We start from the raw sequence: 25,547 nt of genomic DNA, 5'->3' as shown, positions 1-25,547 counted from the left end.
TTCTCCGTCGACGAAGATTGGAAAAACAATAACGCAGTCACTTCCCCTTAACGATAAAAGGCCTTACTAAACAGCTATTTTGCAAGGCCAAGTTTAACAAGAATTTCTTGTACAAGACCTTGAACAGAAGCTCCTTCGGCGCTGGACGAGTTCATTGGGTTCACAAGTCCTTGCAAAACATCTATGCCAACCTTGCCAACCGTTTGCTTCCACGTCACCGCGCTGTGAATTCGATGAAATCAGCCGCTTGATTATTCGCAGAAGTTGTTTCTGTTTCTTAAGGTCGCGCGGGACCCTTGCTCATTAATAAATTCATTAGCCAAATTTCTTGACGGAGTGCTATCTTGTAAAGCTTTAATTCACTACATTTTGAACATCGATTCCTCTAAAATTTAACAAGGATATTCGGGGATGATGGAATTACCTCATGATTGTCTTTATACTGAGAGATGACCGTTGTCTGTGATGTTACAAACCCTTAAAAGTTTAACTGCAGATAATGCGATTTTGTGTCCAAGTTTTCAGCTAGTACAGTGCACCAAATTAAATGATTATATAGCCTAGTGATAAATCATAACCCCTTTTGTGCTATGGCTAGAACGAAATTTTCGATTTCAAAAACTGCTACAAGTTAATGGCTTTTAAGAGAGCAAAAATGTGAAATCTAAACTTTGAAACGTGCTATCTTCATTTTGAGAAGGAAATTTAAAAATTCGCTCTAGTCATAGCACAATAGAGTACATCAAGTTTACGTTCCTCGCGAATCAACTATTGAAATTCTATATCGGCGGAGAAAACTTGGACACAAAATTGCAGGTTTTGAGGCTTCCGAAGACCTTCCGAATCAGTGTTTACAACAACGGGTGATATATTCAAAGCTGTGAATCTAATTATGATAATTCCCTATGTTCCAGCGCACGTGGCACAAAACGGAGAACAATTGCTAGTAATTACTTGTACAAAAGAGTTTAAAAACAAACATTCTCATGAATATTTTGTTTGTTGTCGGCTTCAGTCGTCCGGCAGTTCGTGCATACTCTTTAAATAAATACATACTAATGATTGCAAGGGTCCTGCGCGACCTTAATGTCAGCAGTACTCAACGCCTCCGCGAAGCACTCCATGTTTTCCGTGCTCAAGGTGTCCTCGTAATTCCCTCCAAACAGTTTAACCATAAGATACAAGCACCTACACGCGCTGTCCCTCACATCCGGGTCCTCGTGACAGAGGAAGTTGATAAGCACACCAGTCATGTCAACCAGCGGTTTACTACTCTCAACAAGAAGCTTCTCAGCCAATTGTGTTTGAGTCTCCCTTTCATGTCCCGCCTCAGTTTTTCCTGCAGAGCTTTGCGGACTTCTCTGGAGACAAACTTCTCGAATCGAGAAGAATCGAGAAGGGGAACAGGAAAATATTAATCGATATCTTAGAATTTTCAGAGCCTGACAGAAGAGTACATGTACTAAAATAATTTTATGGCGATCAGACATGATTTGTGTAAGTTATAAGCGGTTTTCAGAAGCCTTCTTTTTTAATAACATGCAACTATTTTTTATGTGCCACGGTGAAATTTTTTGGAACGACCTCAAAAAAGCTGGCCAACTGTTAAAGTTCATTCACAGCAAGGTACAAGATTATCCGGACCGTAGATTTCCCAAAATTGCGACTTCTCAATTTTGCTCTTAAAACTGCGTTATTCGTGTTTCCATCTCAACTGCGACATATAAAATGTGATACCAATCTTGACGAATTCCCCCCCCCCCCCCCCCCATTTTAGGACTGATATCACTTGCAATTGAAACTTGTGTGTAAAAGTCTATAAGATCGAAGATTCACATCAAATCTTTAGTTAGCAATCAATAAAGATTGATGATACAACTTCAACTTGCCAAACATTTCTCGATTTGATTTGCATTATCTTCAAGCTAGAGCTAGCCAGAGAACAAGTTGTGACAAAGGTTCATGCCAAGTTTCAGGGTGGTTTCTTTGTACGGTGTGAACTGAATTTCGGACGGAAAGTCAGATACTTATGCTTTCCAAATTCTCGTCGCTTTGCAAGCCACCCATGGTGTACTAATTTTTCTGTGTTGTACGGCTACAAGTGTTTATTTTAAATTCTCCACGATTTTCTGCTACTTGGGTATGGCTTTGCTTTTGAACGTGTAATTCCCATATGAAAAATATATCGACTTGGTCGTCTGCCATTGCTGCACTAGCCGCTGTACAACTGTGTAGGAGGCTACACTCGCCCTTGCCAGGATAAGGCTAGGAAACAATTTTAAGAGTCTTAATGTGCAGCACTGAAAATGGACATTTATTGCAACCTTGTTCAATTCGAGCAGAATTTTGATTATTTACATTCCATTTTCAAACACAGCTACGTTAATGAGAGTTTCATTGGTTTATTCCCGCTCAATTCCATTAGTTCTACATTTTCTCAAGAGTCAAAGATTTCGCTTAAAATGAGAAGGAAAATAATCTGGTGGATTTGCTTTTCAGTTAATTTAATCAGTTCTTGAATGAACTCCAGGCCCGTAGGCTGGTTTTCCCCGGAGAGGTTCGTTTTTTCTTGATTGAAATACAGGTCTAACTTTGACAGCTATCTCTTGTCTCGCGGGATGAGGGTGATTAACATACTTTGGAGTCAAAATTTAAACATGTTTTTATAAGCAAAGCACTCGCGTAAATCTCAGTGGTTGTTAAAATTAATTTGGAACGAGTACCAAGTCATTAAAGATTGTCTCCGCTGGTCTCTAGTAACCTTAATTAAAAAATATTATATTTTTAAAACAACTATTCACCGAAGTGAAGGTAGCTAGTCGCGGCGCGGTAAATATCCACCACTAGCCACCGACGCTTAGGTGAATAGTTGTTTTAGTATATACTCAAACAGTCTATGAATATGTCTCAAACAGTGAGATAATATTGCCCGAAAGGAGGACTTTTGACTAGTTTATTCCGTTAACGAGTACAGTTTGCGCGCGCAAGTTGCTCGGAGGTGAATAGCAAAGGATATTCGGAGTTTGAGTAGCCAATCAGCGCGCGCGAAAAACGCTATCCACTGTTCGAGTATATACTAATGGCAACTATTGAAAAATAATTATTATGGAGAGTTGAACAGAAATGATTAAATATTTATTACTCTATTATTCTTTTCCAGAAATCCCATGTTATTTGTCACCAGTTGCGAATAAGTAAATGAAAGTCTGAACTCCTTTATAACAGAATTCTTGGCTGGGGTGCTGTACACCGAAAGAACGATACAAAGAGGAAAAGAAGGTTTTGCTTGTAAGGTAAGGCAACTCTTTAAGAATTTAAAGGAAGAAAACTTCATTTTACTAGTTTCGCGTGAATTTCACTCAGTTGTTTAAGTCCCAACCAGCAAAGGTCTTCAGCAGCTTCAGACTCAGTCGGTTTCAACAACTTTGTCGTTATGATAATTTTGCAAAACATTTTTTTTATCAGAGAAGCGCTTGGGTAAATTTAGCGGATGTTAAAAACTAGATTGGATAACTAAACGTGTAAGGGACCAGCTGAACTAGAAACAGGAAACAGTGTATCTTGTTATGCTTCCTGGGTGGCCAAATTAAAACGAAGCAATGAAAATGCTTTCTGTGCGTATGGCCAAACGAGGAAACACTGCTTCATGAACAAAGTTCCTCGGATTTCCATGATAAAAAACTGACTTCCGAAGACGGTCAAGTGAAGAATTTTGAATTTAACTATTGTAATCTTCCTTGGTGATGGCATATTTCTCTGACATATGCCCATTGACTTTGACAGTACAAGACTTTGTTCTTGTCCTTATTCAAACATGCCTTTTCCATGAGTTTCATTCACAAATAGGTTCTTTATCATGTAAGGTAATCAGTAAATCTATCTTCTCGTCCTTCTAATTTCTTTTCTTCTTTCCCTTCCCGTTTCTACGACCTTCACTTTGCTACTATTTCGACTTCGCCGTCTACCATTGCTGCCCTTGCCGCCCTACATCTGTGTAGAAGGCTACGCTCGCCCTTGCTAGGATGATGTTAGGAACAAGTTTTAAAAGCGCAGCACTAAAAATTGGGCATTTATTTCTACCTTGTTCGTGTAGAATTTTTATTTATATTCCGCTTGCAAACGCAGCTACGTTAGTGAGAGTTTCACTGGTTTATTCCCGCTCAATTCCAATAGTTCTACATTTTCCCCTGAGAGTACAAAAAAATTCGCTTAAATAATTTTCTTGAATGAACTCCAGGCCCGTAGGCTGGAGTTGGCCCGGGGAGCTTCGTTTTATCTTAAAACGGACCAAACAGCTGTACATGGTTCGAAAATTTGCTCATTAACTTTGTCTCTTTATTCATGTTACCGGTGGCACACGAAATGCTCTCAGGGATGTTACATAGCCAGCGTTTTCAGAAGATGTGTAGGCCATGGTCAACCGGCCCATAAGGGCCGCTTTTCGGAAATCCTGGAGTTTGCTTCCGCGGGGAAGTTTTTCAGATAAAGACCCTAGAAAACGCCTTCTCCTTCACTTTTTGGTGATTTTATTTGTATTTCGACAGCACTTTAATTTAACTTAAACATTTCACGACAGAAAATTGCACTAATCTTCTCTCATTTCTAAATAAACAAAATCCTATTGTACGTTTGCCAGCCATTTAGCTAGTCCAGAAGGCTCCTAAATTTCACTTACGAGATGAGCCTCATCGCCAAAGGGTAGTTGCAAGACATATGATGCGTTAAAAATTGCTTCCCATTTCATCTTGAGAGTTCTCCAATCCGAATTTTTTAATTGCGGATTTAAAAAAAAAAAAAAAAAAAAAACTAGTAAAAAATAAGATGTCGAAAAAATTGTAGGCCCGCTCCTTCCGGGCCTGTAGGCTAGCTAGGCCGCTGCGCCGCTATGACGGTTGTCTACAGTTGTAGTCTACGGGAGTGTAAGCGAGCTTAATAGTCTACTACATGTACGTGTCAAGGTACACACGCTAGGGGTATCATAATGGATGTGAAGAAGCGCAAGGTTGGACAAGCGACTTTTCCCATCAATGCTTGCATGTAGTTCAATTGTCGCAACATGCATGCTGATGCCGATGGCTTTAAAAATGAGAATTTTGCATATAAATAGTTGATGTTAATGGCTTGCTTTAGGCTACCCTTTATAACTCAGAATTTGCCTCAGTGTAAATTTGTTGTACGGGCCGCGATATTCAAATCGGAAGAATTAATATGAGATACATTTGAGTCACCGAAAGAAAGGGGAATACATGCAGATGAAAGGTAATTTTGGTAACTGTGTCATTTTTGATGAAAATAAATACAAATAACGTCAGTAAAATGTTATTTTGAAAATTTAAGGTGGCTCTGAACCCCTCTGATAGAATTGATTCAACTTTGCCAGACCTTTTATCATACCATGCTGATCATGACTCAATAATAAAAAATGGTGGTCACCGAGCTCGGTTTTGAGTAATTATGACTGAAAGATAAATGATGTTTTTAACAGGTAATACTGTTGCTATGGTAACTACTAATGTCAAGAAGAAGGACACAACTTCTCGACCAATGCTTGGGTATTCGTTTCGTACCATAATTACTATGAATTGATAAAGAGTTATAATATACTGACCCATTAAAGTAGAAGGTCTGGAAATACTGAAAACCGTTTAAAAGATTAAACGTCCCTTTATATTTGCTTAACTCTCTCAATGCAGTTCAAAAGGTCGGAAAATGCAGTGGACAGTTCCTTGTTTCTTCCTCTTCTGTTCTTTCGTCAACTTCATAACTGCTGATGATCGATGCAGGACAGAAGTGAGCAAACTTGGCATGGCTCTCAAGGGATTCATCTTTAAAAAGCTTCCAGCAACAGACCCTTACAAGTGCGAAGTCATTTGCGAACAAGATATGACCTGCCAAAGCTATAATTATGTTATAGGGGAAGCGCTGTGTGAGCTGAATAATCGCACCAAGGAGGCAAGACCCGAGAATTTCCGCCCAGACCTTGCACGGTTATACATCACACGCTTGAACGGCAGGGGTTTGTATTCAATACAATGCAATGTTCTTTTTCTTAGATTTTGAGAGTCGTTATGAAGATTTCTCCTTGAAAGAAAAGGCAGATAGTTAGTGTTGCAAGCGAAGTAAATAGGGTGTAATTAAAAATTGTCAAATATGTCTTTGTCGATTTTTATAGCCAGGGCGAGGTCAGTGGAAACGCTCTTTGCTTGCTTGTTTAGAGTCTAGGGTGTAATTAGTCAGTGGCTGATTGTGGAACCTTGGGGGCACTATCTTGTCCGTCAAGCCTTGGCGTGGCCAAGGCTTGACAGACAAGAATAAAATGTTTTAGAATCAGTTATATACATGTATTATTACAGCTCCTCTGGGTTCCATTCCGGAGCTTCCAGCGCAATCGTGTCAGGAAATAAAGGCAAGTGAAGGCAAAGACACCATTAGCAACAAGTACTGGCTGGATCTAACTGGAAATGAAACGGCAGTTTTGGTTTATTGTGACATGATCTATGAAGGTTAGTCGCATTTAGCTTTAACGTCAGTTTTGTAGTTCTTATTTTTCTCTGTTCGTTTGTGTTCTGTTTTGTTAAAATGAACTACTGGAGTTTTATTTAAGTATCAAAGCATTTGAATTTTTTTCAGTTTCATTCTGGTTCTCTCAATCACTTGCTATGTAGATATCGATGAGTGCATCACCGGAAACCACGACTGCGACGTGAATGCAAACTGTACAAACACGGCAGGCTCGCATAACTGTACTTGCAAGGAAGGGTACGCTGGAAATGGACGCTCGTGTTCAGGTACATTATATTGACTTTATCATGGCCATGTCTTAAAAGGTCTTAAAATTTTCTGTTGTTTTTCCGTGACCGGAGTGATTTCAATCTTTCATAATCAAACTGAGAACAAAGGATTTAATATTTACCAATTTGTAGTTTTGGCTATTTTATGTTAACTTTTTAATATTTACCAATTTGTAGTTTTGGCTATTCTATGCTAATTTTTTAATATTTACAAATTTGTAGTTTTGGCTATTCTATGTTAATTTTTTAATATTTACCAATTTGTAGTTTTGGCTATTCTATGATAATTTTTTAATATTTACCAATTTGTAGTTTTGGCTATTCTATGTTAAATTTCGAAACCTGCGCCATTTGCGTTACAATTTGTCACGGATCATGCCAGTTGAGAAATTAGGAACCTTAATTTTTAACAATTTAACAAACACTAACAATATAATAATGCCGGATGTATCTAATAATTAACGTGTCTTTATGTCAATCACGAAAAGCTACTACATGTAACTGCTTCGCTGAATTTGTGGGAATTCACATCCATTCGGGTCAAGCAGTAATACAAATAGCGGTAAGAGAATTGCTGATTTCAAAACATTTTCTTCATTTAGTGTGTAGAGTGCCCCTTGGTATGGAAAGTGGTACAATTCTTGACTCGCAGATAACCGCCTCATCAGTTTATGACGCAAACCACGCCGCTCATCAGGCCAGGCTACATTTCAGAGAAGGCGGAGGGAAGTTTGGGTGCTGGGCAGCTCTGTATAATGACATTTATCAGTGGCTGCAGGTGGATCTTCAACAAACGACAAGGATAACACGTATAGCGACACAAGGGAGGAATGACGCGAATCATGCTCAGTGGGTTACAAAATACAAGTTACGATATGGCGAACATGGAAAAACCTTCAAGTTTTACAGGAAAACTGGAGATCAGTCAGACACGGTACGATTGTAGACTGAGTCACATGAATCATGAAGTTTTCCCGCACAAAATAAGCCCGCACGCGTCTTCGCAGTGACGGAAAGGAATACAACTCGTTTCACTGAACTACGCTTAGCAAAAGAAAAATCAAAGAAAATTAAAAAAAAACGTCATAAGCATTGAAAGTCCTAAAGCTTTTTTGATCTGTCTTTGTCAGCCTCTTTAAAATTTTTGAAAGAAACCCCTTACTCAGTCATAAGCTTTTGATAGATCTAAATGGCAGTTTCTTTAATCCATGAGAAATTACATATACGTACTGAAATGGTGCATTAATCAAGATAAAGCTCTCATTTTTTAAATTTCTGATGTTTTTTCTATTTCACTCAGGTTTCACAAATTCACTCAGAAAATCAAAAACGTCTTTTATAAGTATTGAAAGACCTAGAGCTTTTCTGTTTTGTCTTTCTTTCCCTCTCTAAAATTTTGAACGAAAGCCCTAACTTAGTCATTTATAAGCTTGTGATAGATCTAGAAGTTTCTTTAATCCATGAAATTTAATTTTAACCTTGAGAAATTACAAATACTGAAATGATGCATTAATCAAGATAAAGCTCTCATTTTATAAGTGTCTGATGTTTTTTTTATTTTTCAATTTTATTAGGAAAATCACATAAATATATACATAATTTCTATTTACTCAGGTTTTCTTGGGAAACACAGACAGCGATTCAGTTGTTTATAATCAGCTAGACCCGATCATTAAAGCTCGCTACATTCGAGTCCGTCCGACGGAATGGTACAATCAAATATCCATGAGAATGGAACTTTATACCTGTTAGGGTAAGTTTAAAATAGCCTAAGAAGATGGATGCTGTTTTATTAAGGCGGGAAAAAAAAGAATGCAATTTTTGCACCGCTTAACATGGGTTTTCTGGCAATATCTCGTTCACCTTTTAAAAAATAACAATCTGACGCCAAAACTCTATGCTCTATGCTAAATTTTGGGGGGACTTTTGGGGATTTTTTTGGAGGAAATAGTTTTTCTCGAAAAAGTTGTACAATTTGGAAAGATATAATGTAGTTTTCAGTAAAATTAGTATTTGAAGTAAATAATTAGTAGATGGAAAACAAAACAGTCCCCTGACAACCTGGGGTGCTCTTGCGTGGGGTCAACTATCTGGTGGCGGTCCAAACTAATTTTCTTTTTTCTATCCCTTCTTAGAACCTCTTAAAATTTCAATTTCATTCACATTTATCCCCGCCTTAATAAGTTGCGTGTAATGACAGTGACCCATGCCTGCGTATATAACCGCTTTTCGTCGCTCCGGGCCATTTTTGCGTCAGTAATGAGAAGGGGCTGGTAGGGCTTTCCACAAGTTCCTCGAGATTTCCTCAAAAGTTGCCCGCAATTTTTCAAAACGTTGCTCAAAAATGCTCCAAAAAAACCCCAAAACATGCTTTTGATTGATAAAAGTTGCTCAAAAGTTGCCACTAAAAAATCCAAAACGCTGCTTTTTATCAAGAAAATTTCTCCAAATATATGCTAAATTCCCTTTGAAGGTAAGATTTCTAAGCAGTTTCATAAAACGTCACTGCAAAAGAAGTACCTAAATAACATTTTAAGGCAAAAATTTGGTAATTAACAACTATTTCTTTCACTGAGAAAAATCGGATGTTCCTCGAAAATCTTCGGCAAACTTCTTTTATCTTCGGAAACGTTCGTATGACCTTCGAACAACAATCGGACAATCTCCGGTCTATAAATTGTTCAAAATGCACTGAACAAGTTGCTCGAGACGAAAAAAGTTGCTCGAAGGGGAAAAAGATGCTCGAAATATGAAAAGTTGCCAAGCAACTTGTGGAAATCTCTAGGGACTGGTTATCAAGACTTATTTACGTTGTCACTGTTACTTGTTCCCAGGCTTCGATGGTACTCGAGCTGTCTGGCTTGTTTATCGCTGCGCTTCGGTGATTTATCCCCGAAAGGAAACCTGTTTCGAAGGTTACTAAGTGCGTGAAGTTCTAGCAAACTGACGTATTTAAGACATCATACAATAAGGAGGGTCTGAACTGGGTTAACCATTCGCCGTAATATGGTCAAACATTTTGCCGTTAGGCGTAAAAATTGAAAAAAGATTAACCGTTAGCCGTATAATACGTTAACTGTAACGACTAAGCCAAGAAGTTCGGCCAAACGTAATTTGAACTAAAACTTTACCGCCTCGTGGAAATTAGCGGCAAAATAATATAAAATAAAATACGTTGGATTACTCTTTCGTCCCAGAATGGTCCTAAATCAAATCAAAATATGTTTAACAACAATAGAAATTAACTTTTAACTTTTTACAACAATGAAAATTAATTTTTAACACTTCTGTTAACCGTTACGAAGAGAAATTGACCGTTAAACTATTCATCGTTAACCGTAAAAGCCACCACCCCATTGAGACCCTCAATAAGCTGTTGTATTATAAAGTACCTAAGTTTGGGCAAAGTTTCTTTTGCTCAGTCAGGGCACGACGTGGTTAAATTACAAAACGAGGAGATTGTAGTTATTTATTCCTTGTTGCATTATTACCCTGGAAATAATTCTTGATATCTTTGTTTTCACTTTTGCAGTTTGCCTAACAGTTCAAGAGAAGCAGTTTCCCATCTCCAACATCAAGAAGTGATGCCTGTAGCCTGGAAATAGCAGTGGCAAAGCTCATCCACAACCTTACTCCCACGTTTTTCATGCAAGCTATGGCCAAGGAGCCTGAAGACGAGTTTTCATTATTATAGCTCTAAACAAATTTTTCGCTTTTATGTTCTAAGCTAATTTCTATTTTTGTTTAACACGTACATAGAGGATATTACATGGTTGCGCAGAGATATGAAATTTATATTCGAGTGGGATATCGATTTGAACGAGAAGATAAATTTCATATCTCCAAGCAACCATGTAATATTCTGTTTATTATATAAACCTACTAATTACGAGGTTTTTGACGATTTTCCGAAGATTGCCGACCATTTTCCGAAGATTTCCGAAGATTTGAGAAATGTTGTCCGAAGGTCGTACGAATGTTTCTGAACTTTTTCCAAAAATTTCCGAAGATATACGAAGATTGCCGAGGAAGATCCGAAGATGTTTCGACTTAATATCGATCTACTTTGGCTCATTCAGTATTGAAACAGGGCAAACTTGTCAGAAAATGTTTCGAAATCGATATCTTCACATGTGAAAATAACATGTTATTTTCACGTGTGAAGATGTGATTTTTTCGCTCGAAAGATTTCCTGGTATTTCACTGATGTCTATATAATAAAATGCAGTACTGCCAATATTTGGCAAAGGTTATAGTACGGTGGATTCCTGAGAAACCAAACGCCTTCAAGAGGGTCTTTCAAAGGATGTACCTGACGAAAGAATGTTCACGAAAAGTTCACGTTATTAGTAAAGATAATTCTTGTTCTCTTTTTAAATAATCCAAATTTACACATTGTTCCCTTGAAATGGCTCTCCTTTGATATTCTTCAGCCTAGCCAAAGTTAGTAACAATAACACCTCGTAATAAAAGGGTTTGTAACTATGTCAATAATGTAAATAGCTACGTAACTTTTGGCATTTATCAACAAATACCAAGTTTTCAATAAATATATAGAGCGGTTTTCACTTGACTGTCGAAAGTAATTTGCGTTTGCTTTGGTTTTGCGTTCACTACGCTTAGTGATTGGTTTAAAAATTTCGCGCCACTTTCTCGGCCAATCAGGAGTAAAACCAAAACCAATCGTGACTTTCTCGCGCACGTTTTCCCGCGCTTCGTGCCAACTACATGTATTTGCTTTGAGTTTTGATTGGTTCACTGGATTATCTGTGTCCTTTGTGATTGGCCAGAGTAATTACTTTGGTTTTGGTTTTACGACACTCAATTGAAAACTGCTCTAAGACTGAAGGGGCAATGACCCTGCGCTGAGTCGGGTAACAGCTCTCACAAAGGCTCACGTGTACTGCTCGCTACCCTTCCAGAGAACAATAGAACAAACAACAGGAATAATGTCCTTACCCTCAAACCAATAGGAACGGCTACACTAGAGGAACAGCATTACAAGCTTATGAGAGCTGCCATGCTACACTGCTGAATTTATTATATGGCTACAATAGTACGCGCGCTCTGATTGGCTGCTGAGCGGGCATTATTTTCTTGTAATGACTGGGCATTATGAAAAATGTTCTCGGCTCGGCGGTTTTTTGAGTTGTGAGTAAAAGCTACTAGCGCAATTGCGAGAACGACAATAAATACCGACAAAATGTAACTATATATCTTTTCAACAACTGAAAGAAAAATATTAGCATACCGATACTTAATAATTTTGGTATACCGATACTTCTTTAGTATGAGCGACGAAGAGAGCCACAGAGAGCGAGAGCGAGTTTCACCTCGGTGTTTTTTAGATATTTCAGTTTAGAATAGCGCTAAAAAGCCATATAATAAATAACTTATTAACCTCGTCCGTTCGGTCATTACAGGGGAATCTCAGACCTCGGCCTTGATGTATTGACCTCGCTATCGTTCGGTCAATACATTAAGGCCTCGGTCTGAGATTCCCCTGTAATGACCTCACTCTCGGTTAATAAGTAGTATATATTGCTGAATATATATTCGAATTTTAAAGGTTAATTAACTTTTAACTACTTTCGCCAAAAAGCATTAATTTTGAAGTGGGGAAAATCGAATTTGCCTCCTCTACAAGCTCGTGAATGTGAAGCGTGAAGTACAGGGGCTATTATTATGGGGGAGGTAGATTTCGAGTGAGGTATCTGCGCTACAAGTTCTCAACATGCCGTGTTTTAGCCAGCAGATAAACACGTTTTATGTGCCCCGCTTATAACTGTAAATAATTTGAATAGAATTTAAAGATGGAACAAAAATATTTAAATTGCAAATGGAATGCAAGCAAGTCTTTCCGCTATATTGACGATGAACGAATTTTCGGCTCAAGCCTTATAACGATTTGTTCACGTTAAATAGTTTGTAAGGTACATAGACCGCAGTCGCCAAGTGGTAAGCGCTTGAGGCGAATGTCTTTCAAAACGCCAGCTTTTCTGCAAGTTTTATACCACTAGTATTATACAATCATAATCTAATACGTGTGTAATTAAAGTGTAAACGGATTTCATTAAAAAATAAAGTTAAAACATTTGATTATGTTCTAATATTTTACTTGCCTGACAACACAGAACAACAGTCTACAAGCTGCTCCAACTAGAAATAATCAGTTAGCAACTTTAACAACGGCACACGTAAAACCGTTTATTTGGATTTTTTTCGAAACACAGTTTACAATATCTGGAATAGGGATATTTTCTTACTTCTTTTCATTTTTCTGTCAAAGAAGATTGGAAAACAAAAACACAGTCACTTTCCCGAAAAGATAAAAGTCCCCACTAAACAACTATTTTGCAAGACCAAGTTTAACAAGAATTTCTTGTACAAGACCTTGAACAGCAACGCCTTCAGCGCTAGAGGAGTTAGTTGGGTTCAAAAGTCCTTGCAGAACATCAATAAAACCTTGCCAACCGTTAGCTTCCACGTCACTGCGCTGTGAATTCGATGAAATCAGCCGCTTGATGATTCGCAGAAGTTGCTTCTGTTTCTTAATGTCAGCAGTACTCAACGCCTCCGCGAAGCACTCCACGTTTTCCGAGCTCAAGGCGTCCTCGAAAATCCCACCAAACAGTTCAACCATAAGATACAAGCACCTACACGCGCTATCCCTCACATCCGGGTCCTCGTGACAGAGGTAGTTGATAAGCACACCAGTCATGTCGACCAGCGGTTTACTCTCAACAAGAAGCTTCTCAGCCAATTGTGTTTGAGCCTCGCTTTCAGGTCCCGCCTCAGTTTTGGCCTGCAGAGCTTTGCGGACTTCTCTGGAGACAAACTTCAATGTGTTGTTTAAAGAATCGAGAAGGGGAAGCAACACGGCCACAGATGCGTCATTTGCAGGCGAGTTTTCATCGTTTTGAGTTGAAGCGATGTCTACGAACACCAACACGAGGCTGTCAATCAAACCCTGATCGTACAGCGAGGACACGTCAACATCTTTGGCGGACACCAAACAGTCCAGTAACCCGACCATGCTCAGTACCATTCCCCTGTCGACTCGGTCAGTGCGGGACTGGAGGATCTGGGACATAGTAAGCAGAAGTTGTTGATTGACAACTGTGTGGATGATGTCAGGGCTGCGCTCAAGGAATGACAACAACAGCTTCAGACCATAGGCTGGCAAAGGATCCTGGTCTTGAAGGATAAGATGATACTGGGGCAGCAAGTGATCATTAATGACCTGTCACCAAAAAAATAATATAAATACATTGATTACGGACCAAACAGGAAGTCAAGGTATATATATTCTTGGACATTTTAGTGACTGTGTAGGATCCTTAAGAAATTTGTGGTCAAGGGTGCTAGGACTCTAAGAGGACTATTGAAAACCTGTTAAACCGGTTTTTTACAGCACAAATATCGCGAGATATTGTACTTTTCTTAGCCTTTTTTCAGACAGACTGAGGAGTATAAATAAAGAGAATATCTTCTCTTTATTTATTCTTCATCCGCAGTTCAAATATATGATTTCATATATTCTTCATTCCAGACTGAGGAGTGGCTCACACCCTCTGAGAATCAGGTAATGAAAATGACGGGTCTCATTATCTTAAAGAAATTACTTCATTTATGACTAAATTCTCCAAAGGAACATTGGAAAAAATAATAAAAAGTTAGGAGAATTTAATGATCGAACAGCCCCGCTCCTTTTCTCGTCTACTCTTACCTCATTCAGTTTCCTTGTACTGGCCAACACATCTTCAACATCACTGGAAGAATTGTACACATTCTGGTTATCGAAATACAGTGAAGCTACATCAGCAAACATCCTAAAGCTCAACACTCTTGTATCTCCGCTAGAACTGCTCATCAGCGCAGCCAGATGAGGCAGGATGTGTTGCGTGACAACAGCATGATACTCCAGGAGTATGGGAGGGTGTTGCGTGATTGCTTCAGCGATGGACAATACCACATTGATGAGGTCTTCTGCTGCGTTCGGCCCGGCAGCTGAGCCAATAGAGGTGCTACCAGAGTCAATGGAGATCACATGCGACAAAAGCAGGCCGACACTGACCAGGAATTCTTCATTTGTTACACGAGAACGAAAAGCGTGACTCGTGACAAGATGCAGAATGATTGAGAGAAGTGGCAGGTGTATTCGTAACTGCTTGGCCTGTCCCGCCGAGGGATGCTTCCGTCCTTGTACCGCTTCTAAGGACGCCAATACATCCGACAGGATCCCAGGCATGGCATCCACAATGGCGGACACACAGAGGTCCTGACACTGCATGAGGTAGTCACGATTGTCTGGGTTCTCTCCTTTGATGGGGGTGCCACGTTTTAGCTGTCGCTCAATATACATGACAAGCCTTGACTGACAGCACAAGAGGAGAGCTTCCGAGCTAGACTGCACCATTGTCAGCACCAAAAGAAATGCTTTCCCGCGGATGACCATCGAAGGACTTTCAAAGAGGTGGAGACCTTTGGTAATCAAATCTCGTTCTTGGACGAGCCTTCGCATCTGAGGTCTTGTGGATAACAGCATGACAAACATTGTTACCATGCCTTGCTGGATCTTTGGTACACTGCTGGACAATGCTGCGCTTACTGCCTTGAAACCCGCCTTCTCGATTACATGCTGGAAGGCAGTTGGAGAGTGGCTCGTCAGGCGACTGAGCGCTGATATTGCTGTGACTTTCTGGGCATCAACAGTACAGTGAGTAAAGAGATTCCAGAGAAGCTACAGTAAAGAATAAATAATTTTTCAATAATATTCAAGAGATTTGCGGAAAACAATGTTATACAAAAAGATAAAGATGACTCATGTTGTAATTCAAACAGAAGAACTAAGGAGGCAGTGTGGCCAAGTGATTTAGGGTGTTGGTGTAGTAGTCTGGAGGTCCCGGGTTCAAGCCCTCTAACATACATTGTACTTTGAAATGGATTTGTTAGCTGTAGTCCCGAGTTCAACTGCTGGTCACCACACACTTTGTAACAATTTATTAACAGCCAACTGTTCAGACTCCTGCCAGCTGGGATTTTAAATATAATATTCTTAATATAAATATTTCTTTTGACTTTGACTTTTCGAAGTGATTCTCGCGATACTGCCACTTTAACTATTGGATGAGGTTTCTGTGATAACCAGAATAATCAAGGTCGAGGTAAGTGTTATTAGCCGAAGCCGAAGGTTTAGGCTGATAACACTTACTGAGACCTTGATTATTATGAATATCACAAAATCCAAATCTAATAATTGTTTTTTCTGGTAAATGAAAATAATGACAAACGATTTCAACCTGTTTCAATTTTTCAACTTACAGGTCAAATTATTTTTAGGTGAATTTGCCCCCAGATGCCTGCCATATTGCTCTTGGAAATCATGCAATGCGCGTGCAACCTACAGATTAGTGAATAATCTGCTAACAGATTACCGGGTATTCACTAATCTGTAGGTTGCGTGGATTCCCAGAATTACATGTAGCTGTAGGCTCTTAGCCAATGAGAAGACAGCTAGTGACTACAATGTATAAACACTGTAATTATCTGGGTTTTTTTTTTACTTGAATTCAATGTTTTTAATTATTATTCTTACCTGAGCTGTATCATTTGTGGCAAACTTGGTACAATGCCTGCCATGAGTTGATGCCACATTCTCAATGGTTTTGGCAGCAAAGTGTTGCACAACAATGTCTTCTCCTTCATGAAGGCATCTGGTGATGATGGTATATGTAACCCCTAAAACAGATCAACAAAAGTTACCATGTACCAAATTTGACAAATACAATCCAACTTGCTGTACATGTAAATGTACTTTGTGTGCTGAGAACACTGCAAATTTTCAACATGAATCTACATGTACCAATAAAAGCAAACCTTACAAAGGCACCAACCCGTTTCCGCTTAAATGAGTGTTGTTTCTTATAGTGGCACTTGCACATTTGTCTTAGAAACAGAATACAGTCGAAGCTCTCTTAACGGACACTCTCGTAAGCGGACAGCTCTACTTACGGCCACCTTGTTAGAAACCCCGTTTTTACTCCCATACAAACTCTGTATTTTTACATTCTCGTAAGCGGACATTCCCGTAAGCGGCCGCGGACACTTTCCGAGATTACGACTTAGACCTTTTCTTTGTTTTTAAGCTCCCGTAAGCGGACACCGCAAAGAAAATCATATAAAAAACCTCTGTATCTTGTATTAATCAATCAACTTCACATCGCCGTTCGTCACAATGATTTTACTGTAATTACAGTACCATATTTCAGTGTTTGTTTTGTCGTCATCCACGTCCGGTTACATTTCGAAACACCACTAACATGCATATTACCATTATGTTAGCTGGGCAAGCTCCCGTAAGCGGCCATCTATCCCCTTCACCTCTAGTGGCCACTTACAAGAACCATTCTCGTAAGTGGCCAGCTCCAATTGGGGACACTTTTTTCGCGTACCGAGGGTGTCCGCTTATGAGAGCTTCGACTGTATTAATGTTACTTTTATCTTCATTTTATGTCACAATTGACTTTGAATGCATTTAAAAAGCCACAAATGCAAACATTACCTGGCACATCCCACTGTGGAATTGCACAGCCCAGATTTTCCTCTTGAGTTGCAGCATAAAACAGAAACTCTCCCAGTGCTGGCAAAAGGTGCTGCTTGAGCTTAGCATTCCGAAAATTGTCTCTGATCACCTCTGTTAGTATTGTGAACACTTTTGTCATGTTGAAGTCCTCAGAAATCATTGTAGCATTACCGGCTAAAAGACTGAGTGCATAACCTAGGTAAAATATGAATAAACATTGTGCATCAGTGGCTTCCAGATTCTTTGAAGGGAAAGCTTAGGTAAATGTTATTGAAAGGTTTGAAAACTTAACCCTCGGACGTACAAGGGGGGGGGGGGGTGGATGCCACCCCCCTCCCCCATAAGGTTTTTTCCAAATTTTGAAAAAAACATTTACCCTACAATGCTGAAACTTTCGGTAGCTGTTCATTCATCCTTTGCGAAAATTTTGATATGTCAACCATGTGTCCATGGTATATGACGTTGCCATAAATACAAGCAGGTCTTGCCAAAAATCGTCATTTTTAACATTTTTCTTGATTTTTTCCAGTTTTTTAAAACAGAAGTGCAGGATTTGTTTATTTTTACATTCCATAAGCATTCTAGCTTGATTTTGCATCAATTTCCGTTATTTTGTGAAAATGTTGAAATCCAAGATGGCGGATCCAAGATGGCGGCTCTTATGACGTCACGTGACGTCATATGACATCACAATTAATTAAATTATGTCATCTTGTAGAGTAAGCTAAGGGCTTTCTTCTCAGAGCAAAATAATTTCGCTACGCCTTAATATAACGAAAACTCCGGGGAGGGGTTCCATCCACCCCCCCCCCCCCCCCCTTGTACGATGATGGGGGTATGAGTTTGCCTGTACGTCCGAGGGTTAACATATTTTACTACAAGTAAGAAGCACAGCAACCTATTTGGGTACAAGAATTGAAGCTCTAGATTTTTTTTTAAATTTTAAAAAATTCAGCCGGGTCCTTGTGAAATGTTGTTTAGATAGCCACCGTTTCTGGGTTTGGGTAGCAACTACACATACATGTATCTAGAGACTTGGTTGAAGCCCTGCCTGTTAGGAATAAGGTGCTCATATACAGGCCATGAAAAAGCAACTTTGCTGTGTTTGATTGGATGTTTACTTGAATACCCGAATACCTTTTTCATTTGTAAAAAGGTAGGTTAAGTCTGTGTTTGTGCCAAGTGGCCCATCAGGCCCGAGCTTATCCTGGTTTCAGTGGAATGAAGCGAGTAGGAATATTTCTACTCCCCCCTGGATGGGATGCTAGTCCATTGCAGGGTATCCCCCTTGCATAAAATTCGCGGGTACCCATTAATTCACCTGAGTGGAGAGAGGCACTTTGAGAGTAAAGCGTCTTGTCTAGGAACACAACACAATGACCCCAGCCAGGGCTCCAACCTGAACCATTCGATCTGGAGTCCAGCGCAACACTGCGCCTCCCACAATGTATTGAATGTATTGTACTTAAAGGAGAAGTTCACTCCAGAATGGCCATTTATTTCGTTACGCCAATAAAAAGTTTATACAAAGATATGTTATTCACCAAATTTTCAGCCTCCAACGTGCGCTATAACCCTACAAAAACTTTCCCAAAACTCGACAACTGAGCGCCACCATCTTGGAGCTGGTAATGTATGCATGACGTCAAAGAGCTCAGCCTGAAGTTTGGTAGGAAAATTTTAATACTCGAAACTCCTTGTTTCTTTGTAGTGGCTTTTATTTGTCAAAATGCCTGTTTGTGCAGCTCCATTTTTTTCAAAGAGAGCTCCAAGAAATACAAAAAACAAGGAGTTTTTACTATTAAAATATTCCCGCCAAACTTCAGGCTGAGCTCTTTGACGTCATGCATACATTACCAGCTCCAAGATGGCGGCGTTCAGTTGTCCAGTTTTGGGAAAGAAATCATAGGGTTATAGCCCACGTTAGAGGCTGAAAGTTTGGTGAATAACATATCTTTGTGTAAACTTTTTATTGGCGTGAAGAAAATAAATGCCCATTCTGGAGTGAACTTCTCCTTTAACCAATAATATGGTGAACTTTCTAAGGTGGACACCATTTAGACACTGTAGAGAGGTGTCTACCTTAGAAAGTTGAGTTAAATTGAAACAAGTGAAATTTGGCCAGGACCAGTCGGCAAACCATGTTAGGTCCACTGAATGAGAGAGTTGACTGTCTTGCCATACCACAGGGATCCATATTCATTTTTTCTCCAAGTCGTCAGCCGGGCAAGTATGCAAGATGACATACTTGCCCTGGCAAAATTTTACTTGCCCGTTCAAAAGTGAAGAATGGCGACCGTACAACAAGTAAATGAAAAGTTGACTTTTTTGTTATTATCACATGTATGTAACACTGTGTATACATGAAATCTTCAAGACAACGAATCTGTTTTTAATAGAGTTTGATTCACAATTATTTGTTAATGAGACTTTTTACTTGTCTACCTTGGCTGCCGGTTACAAATTTCACAAAACATCACGCCCCCAAGCGGCTTGCGATGTTGCGGAAGCGTATGATGCGGCCACAAATGAAAGCCAGGGCCTCTTCGACTGCAACCACGGAAGAAAAGAACGCTTTTGCTCTTCTTATTCATATTTGGTTTGTTTTTCTGAAGTGTTAACATTGCTTTATTTTCTTTGCTGGCGGCGCCAGACCAAGATAACGGCAAATTTTGATCAAAACATCAGCTGATGCGATCGCCTCGTGTTTACGCGGATCCGGGGATGCAGTAAGGATGGGCCGATACTCGATACCAAATATTCGATACATCGATATTTTGACAATGTTGAAAAGTATCGATACTTTCGAAAAATATCGCACTTTCGATACGTTTTCGATACTGCACACGTGACCTGAGCCTGCGGTCTTCTGGTCAGCACCTGAGGTTTAGAAATGCACTTTTGCGCAAACAAATATTGATTTTCTTGTCAATATTTGGATTTTTTTTATTGCCTTGACTTGATCTAGTCCATAGTGAAACAAAAAGACAAAAACTCAACATTCCTGGCTAAAATTTATAATGCCAGGACTGTCCTTTGTATGATCAGACAAATCACGTGACATCCCTAGTAAAAATAGGCCCGGAATTCCGGTGGAATTCCAGCGGAATTCCAGGTCCGGGGAGGATTCCAGGTGGAATCCGGTGGAATTCCGGGTAAGTGGAGCCCGGAATTCCGGAGTCCGGTGGAATGCCAGGTCCGGAGTGCGGGGTCCAGTGGAATTCCAGGTAAGGGGAACCCGGAATTCCGGAATCCAGTGGAATGCCAGGTGCGGAGATCTGGAGTCCAGTGGAAAACCGGGCAAGTGGAATCTGGAATTCTGAGTCCGCTGGATTTATATGGAGATTTTGTATTTCTTTGCTGCACCCAATGCCATGATTTTCCCCAAAATTCATTATGAGTGAGAGTTCAATCAAAATGATAGGCCAAATAATAGAGCTAATCTGACAATCTACACAATTTTTTTCGTCTGTACAATTATTGCATACCGTAAGTCTCAAAAAATACTTGAAGACATGGTCTAAATGGATCGTTTCCACTAATTAAGCTTAATGTCTTCGCTAAAATACAGTCAGCAGTACAAACAGGTACAAAGAATAAAACACATTTATTTATATTTGTCTCAGTGGCCACTTGAGTTCAACGTTTATAAAATGTAAATAAAATGAGATAGGTACATATTCTTGTGGCTTAGCAGCTTATCAGTCGAATGAAGCAGGTTTATTTAACGAGTGTGTGGTAGCTCCACGGCTCAACGCTGGTTAACAGTGGATAACCTTTTAAAAGAAACTGTAGATTAATGAAGCTCACTCTATTCCAATCCAACAAGAATGCACGTGCGGTCATGCAAACACTGTGAGTAAACAATAGACTTGACTCTTTACCGAATCAAACCGCCGAGCCACAAACTAATGTCCTGTGTTCAGTAGTTTATAAGTTCTTCTGCGATGGAGAAATAGTAAATACAAGAAATCCTTTCGTTAGATCTTCATAATCTTAAATAATATTCAGTGGCAGCTCGCCGTTCGTTCTCTGCGCCAAATCTAAATCAAATCAAATCTGCTAAATCAAGAGTTGGGTTGAGACTACAGCACACACTTACCACTCATTGCCCTTGTAAACAGGTTATGTCACTCATTCTTAAGTTTCTTGCTTCATTTATAAATATCAGCAGCGTTTAGTAATATTCCATTTACGTCCATATTTTGCGGGCGATGTCCGCCACACAAAGTCTGCCGCTGTCTGCAGTTTCTTGCATTTGCTCCTTGAAAGTCTGATCTTAGTAAATCCGCTCCGAAAATTAAATCGGTTTGTTAGTGTCAGTATAATCCTGGATAGTAGAAATCCTTGATATAAAGAAAATGTTTGTTTTCAAAGACATATTTCCAAACAAGCCATGAAAATTCTGCATGCTTTCACTCGGTTGGATTTTCGTGACAACACAAACTGAAACGTGATCTCTGACATATGAGACGTTTTAATCTAATTGGTCAACTTTGAAAAACGTGTTTAGTTTTCCGCCTGTAATGAGACCTGAACGTTTTATACTTGACCGTTTCTTTAAGCGGGAATCGTCTCTCCTGTTTCTTCATGTAATGTGCAGTTTACATAGGTAAACTCCTTCCTTTCTGCTGCCGGAAAAAAAGATTCTCTGCAGCGTTGTAAACAATGTAATTACCTGACGTCTTTACATCGGAGTGGAATGCGTAGCGACGCCGTGTCTGTCCTGAAATGTTTCGATGTTTGAAACAGTTGTTCGCGTGAATGAAGTGGTCTCGTCAGCAATTGTGTTCAGCTATAAATTATTTCATTTCCTCAAGAAATGAAACAAGGCAACGATAGATCTTTGCATCGGTTTGTGGAATGCGAAGCGACGCCGTCTCTTTGTGCTGAAATGTTTCGATTTTTGAAACACTGTTGTATCATTGCGTGAAATGAAGTGATCTCATCAGCAACTATACTGTGCATGTTCAGCAATTATTTTATTACCACAAGAAATGAAACAACCTACGATCGATCAACTGAGAGGTAAGCACTTTTAAACAGTTTGTGTGCATGAATACAAATTATATTAACACGGCGATTACAATCGCGAACAAAAACAGTTGGTCATGCGATCAAAGACATTGAATATCGCATCGTTTTATTATTTGATCTTTTTAATTCGCATGTTAACCACAACCAAGAATAAGTGTATCTTTCTTTCAACTTTCTATCTCAAGTTAGATTCACTTAATATGTACATGTTACTGTAGAGTTATAAGAATAGTTGTTAGTAAATAAAAAGGTTGAAAGTTACATGTTGTGCATTCATTTCACCGTGTGCAAAATATTCTTTACATTTATAAGTACATTGAGAGTACAGAGTAAACATTGTAAGACTGCTTTTCTATTAAAAAAAAATTCATGTTTTCACTGCTCCAGTTCAAACAAGAAAATCAGTAGTGCTACTAGCTAATTCCGGCGGTATTCCGGCAAAACTCCAGTCGGAAAAGCTTCGACCCAAAATTCCACTGGAATTCCGTCCGGACTATAGTCCAGAATTCCGGCGGAATACCGGGCTGAATTTTCACTGGAATTCCAGCTGGAAAAGTCTGGAATTCCGGCGGAATGCCGGCAATAATTCCAGGGAAATTCCGGCCGGAATTATCATGAAAATTCCAGCTGGAATTGTCCGGAATTCCGGCGGAATGCCGGCAATAATTCCGGTGGAATTCCGGCCAGAATTATCACGGAATTCCAGCTGGAATATTCCGGAATTCCGGCGGAATACCAGCGGAATGCCGGCAATAATTCCGGTGGATTCCACCTGGAATCCACCCGGATTCCGCCTGGAATTCCAGGCAAGTCCGGGTCTTTTTTTACTAGGGATACCAATGACGTCAGTGCGGAAATGACGTCAAAATATCGATATCGATATCGATATCGAGAAAAAAGGCAAATATCGTATCGATATCGTATCGTTTTGAAAAACCGGTATCGGCCCATCCTTAGGATGCAGCTGCAGTACAAAATATCAGCGGTTGAGAGCTTGAAAATTGAGCCTGCAATAATTTCATTGATGGAAAATACCGCATCAGCCAAGATGGCGGCCAAAATTATGATTTTATCGCGACAGAAAGTTGCAAATTATGTTCTGTTTTGGAAAAGTTATGAATGAATGACAAGTGGTCAGAACGCAAGTAACTCATAAGAAAACTTAATAATTGTTTTTTTTTTTTTTCATTAAGTCAAACTTAAGTCGTCCAGCGGACCAGTTTATGTAATCATTTGGTCGTCCATACGATGTTTTAGTCGTCTCGGACGACCGGACGACTGCGAATATGGATCCCTGATACCAATTAGTCAGTAGTGTACTTACCGAGCCTTGCTTTGAAATCTGCAGAAAAGCCAGACTTAATCTGCCGTAGCACTGCAGATATAAAATCAGAGTCAAAGATTACATTTGCAATCTCTCCATCTCGACAGAGTGATGCCAAATAAGATGATGTGTGTAATTTACTTCGATGAAGAGCAGCAATTGGGCCAGCGGCTGACTTGTCACTTTGACACAACAAGCTTCTGATGGCACTCAAATGCTCTTCAAATTTATCTTCTGGAAGATCCACAACCTCTCCTGGTTTCAACGGCTGACAAGGTAATGCCTTAGAATCCCACTTAGGAAGAGCAAATTTCTTGATCTTTGGGTTGTCAGCGATTGGTGTCACTATAAAGTCTGATGGATGATTGGCCAGATCTGAAATGCTCTTTTGACTACCACTGTTTTCATCATGTTGCACGTCTGCAAGTGCCAAAGAAGTGTTTGATTCCTGAACTTCACTTTTACTAAGTCCATTCTGTTTCAATCCATTCATTAACTCCTTCTTCTTAAATGTTTGATTCCATTTTGATGGTGTTGACTTGTTGCTCTTTGGATTAGAAGCAGCGACATTAGAGCTCTTTACATCTGGTTTTGTTGTTTTATTAGATTTGGACATGCTCTCATGCTGATCCTCTGATTTTGCTCGTCTTATGACTGTTTTTGTTTTCCCTAAAGATTTATTTTCTCCACTGCTTGTTGCTGAGTCGGCAGTATGTGGCCTGCTACTAAAGGTATATGTTCCTTGTCGGACCATTTGGTCTGGCAGATTTAACAGCTCATTATTTGAGATGACCTCATCTTTATTTTCACTTGGTAACAGTTCATTTGGTTCTTCTGGTTGTGATTCATTCTGTTCTTCAATTGCTGCCACCTCGTTGCTTCCTTCACTAGATCTTAACTGATGCTCCAATTCTCCATTCCAAAATCTGTGCACTATTAAATCTTCCCAGGCTAAACGTTGTGCCGGATCCTTAGCCAACAGGCTTTGAATCAGGTTGTCAAGTTCTTGTGACGCCTCATTTGTCGCACTGTCTATTTTTAATCTGAGATGTGGAGAGTTCTCATGAAAGATTTTTGACACAAGTTCTGGAAAGGAATCTGCAATAAATGGCTGTTCTCCAGTAAACATTTCATATAAGACACAACCAAATGACCACAAGTCAGCTTCTTTAGAATGAGGTCCCCCACTTAGCACCTCAGGAGCCATATAGTGCGGTGATGGTTTAGGTCGTTTGTTGTTCTCCTTCTCTGTGCCCCTATAATTTTGCTCCTCATCGTCAGCATCAGAGTTCTGTTCCTCTAGTAAGTTGTCATAAAAGTCGTCTTCACCTTCTACTCTGGCTAGCGCAAAATCACTTAACTTCAATACTCCTGCTCCATCCAGCATGATCCTTGATGGTTTCAAGTCACAATAAAGTATTCCAAGGGAGTGAATGTAAAAAAGTGCCTTTGCAATTTCAGCTCCAAAACGTCTCACAGTTTCCTCGGGAAGGCGTTTATCTTGTGACAAAACAGCGTCTAGACTGTCTCCTGTACACAACTCGACCACCATCCAAATGTGATTTGTTGTTTCATACCATTCGTGAAACCTAACCACGTTTGGATGGTCCATTTCATGGGTAAGTCTGACAATATTTCGAAGCTCGAGTCGCTTGCATTTTTCAACACAGTGAATCGCTACAAATTCAATGGTTCCCTTCTTGCGGCCTTTATAGACAACCGAGTGCTCTCCTCGACCAACCTCGTCGTACAATATGTAGTTCTCCATAAGAAAGTTTTGCCAGCTGCGGCCACTTTTTGTGCTTTCGCA

The 25,547-nt window shown here is 39.6% G+C and overlaps 2 protein-coding genes across 4 annotated transcripts; one reads left to right on the top strand and one right to left on the bottom strand.

Moving 5' to 3' along the window:
* On the bottom strand, positions 1 to 25,505 carry LOC144649517 (serine/threonine-protein kinase ULK4-like). 3 transcript variants are annotated; one of them, XM_078509026.1, is made up of 6 exons: positions 23,738 to 25,505; positions 17,356 to 17,571; positions 16,390 to 16,532; positions 14,521 to 15,534; positions 13,108 to 14,034; positions 1 to 40 (listed from the first exon to the last, which is right to left on the bottom strand). In XM_078509026.1, the coding sequence occupies exons 1-5, from the start codon at positions 25,503 to 25,505 to the stop codon at positions 13,141 to 13,143; spliced, it is 4,035 nt and encodes a 1,344-aa protein (XP_078365152.1). In that variant the 3' UTR covers positions 1 to 40; positions 13,108 to 13,140. The 3 variants fall into 3 exon arrangements, with proteins under 3 accessions (XP_078365152.1, XP_078365150.1, XP_078365151.1); XM_078509024.1 differs by lacking the exon at positions 1 to 40 and having other exon boundaries at positions 12,927 to 14,034; XM_078509025.1 differs by lacking the exon at positions 1 to 40 and having other exon boundaries at positions 12,927 to 14,034; positions 17,356 to 17,575; positions 23,742 to 25,505.
* LOC144649526 (uncharacterized) lies at positions 3,198 to 10,430 on the top strand. Its single transcript, XM_078509037.1, has 7 exons — positions 3,198 to 3,293; positions 5,694 to 6,016; positions 6,354 to 6,503; positions 6,666 to 6,788; positions 7,394 to 7,725; positions 8,406 to 8,544; positions 10,324 to 10,430. The coding sequence occupies exons 2-6, from the start codon at positions 5,710 to 5,712 to the stop codon at positions 8,541 to 8,543; spliced, it is 1,050 nt and encodes a 349-aa protein (XP_078365163.1). The 5' UTR covers positions 3,198 to 3,293; positions 5,694 to 5,709; the 3' UTR covers position 8,544; positions 10,324 to 10,430.
* Positions 25,506 to 25,547: the final 42 nt, after the last annotated feature.

This window comes from Oculina patagonica, chromosome 4 (genome assembly GCF_052425735.1).
Source record: "Oculina patagonica isolate OP01 chromosome 4, crgOcupat, whole genome shotgun sequence".
Lineage (NCBI taxonomy): Eukaryota > Metazoa > Cnidaria > Anthozoa > Scleractinia > Oculinidae > Oculina > Oculina patagonica.
The sequence above is the reverse complement of the archived record's forward strand: the minus strand, read 5'-3'. Positions and strand labels throughout refer to the sequence as shown.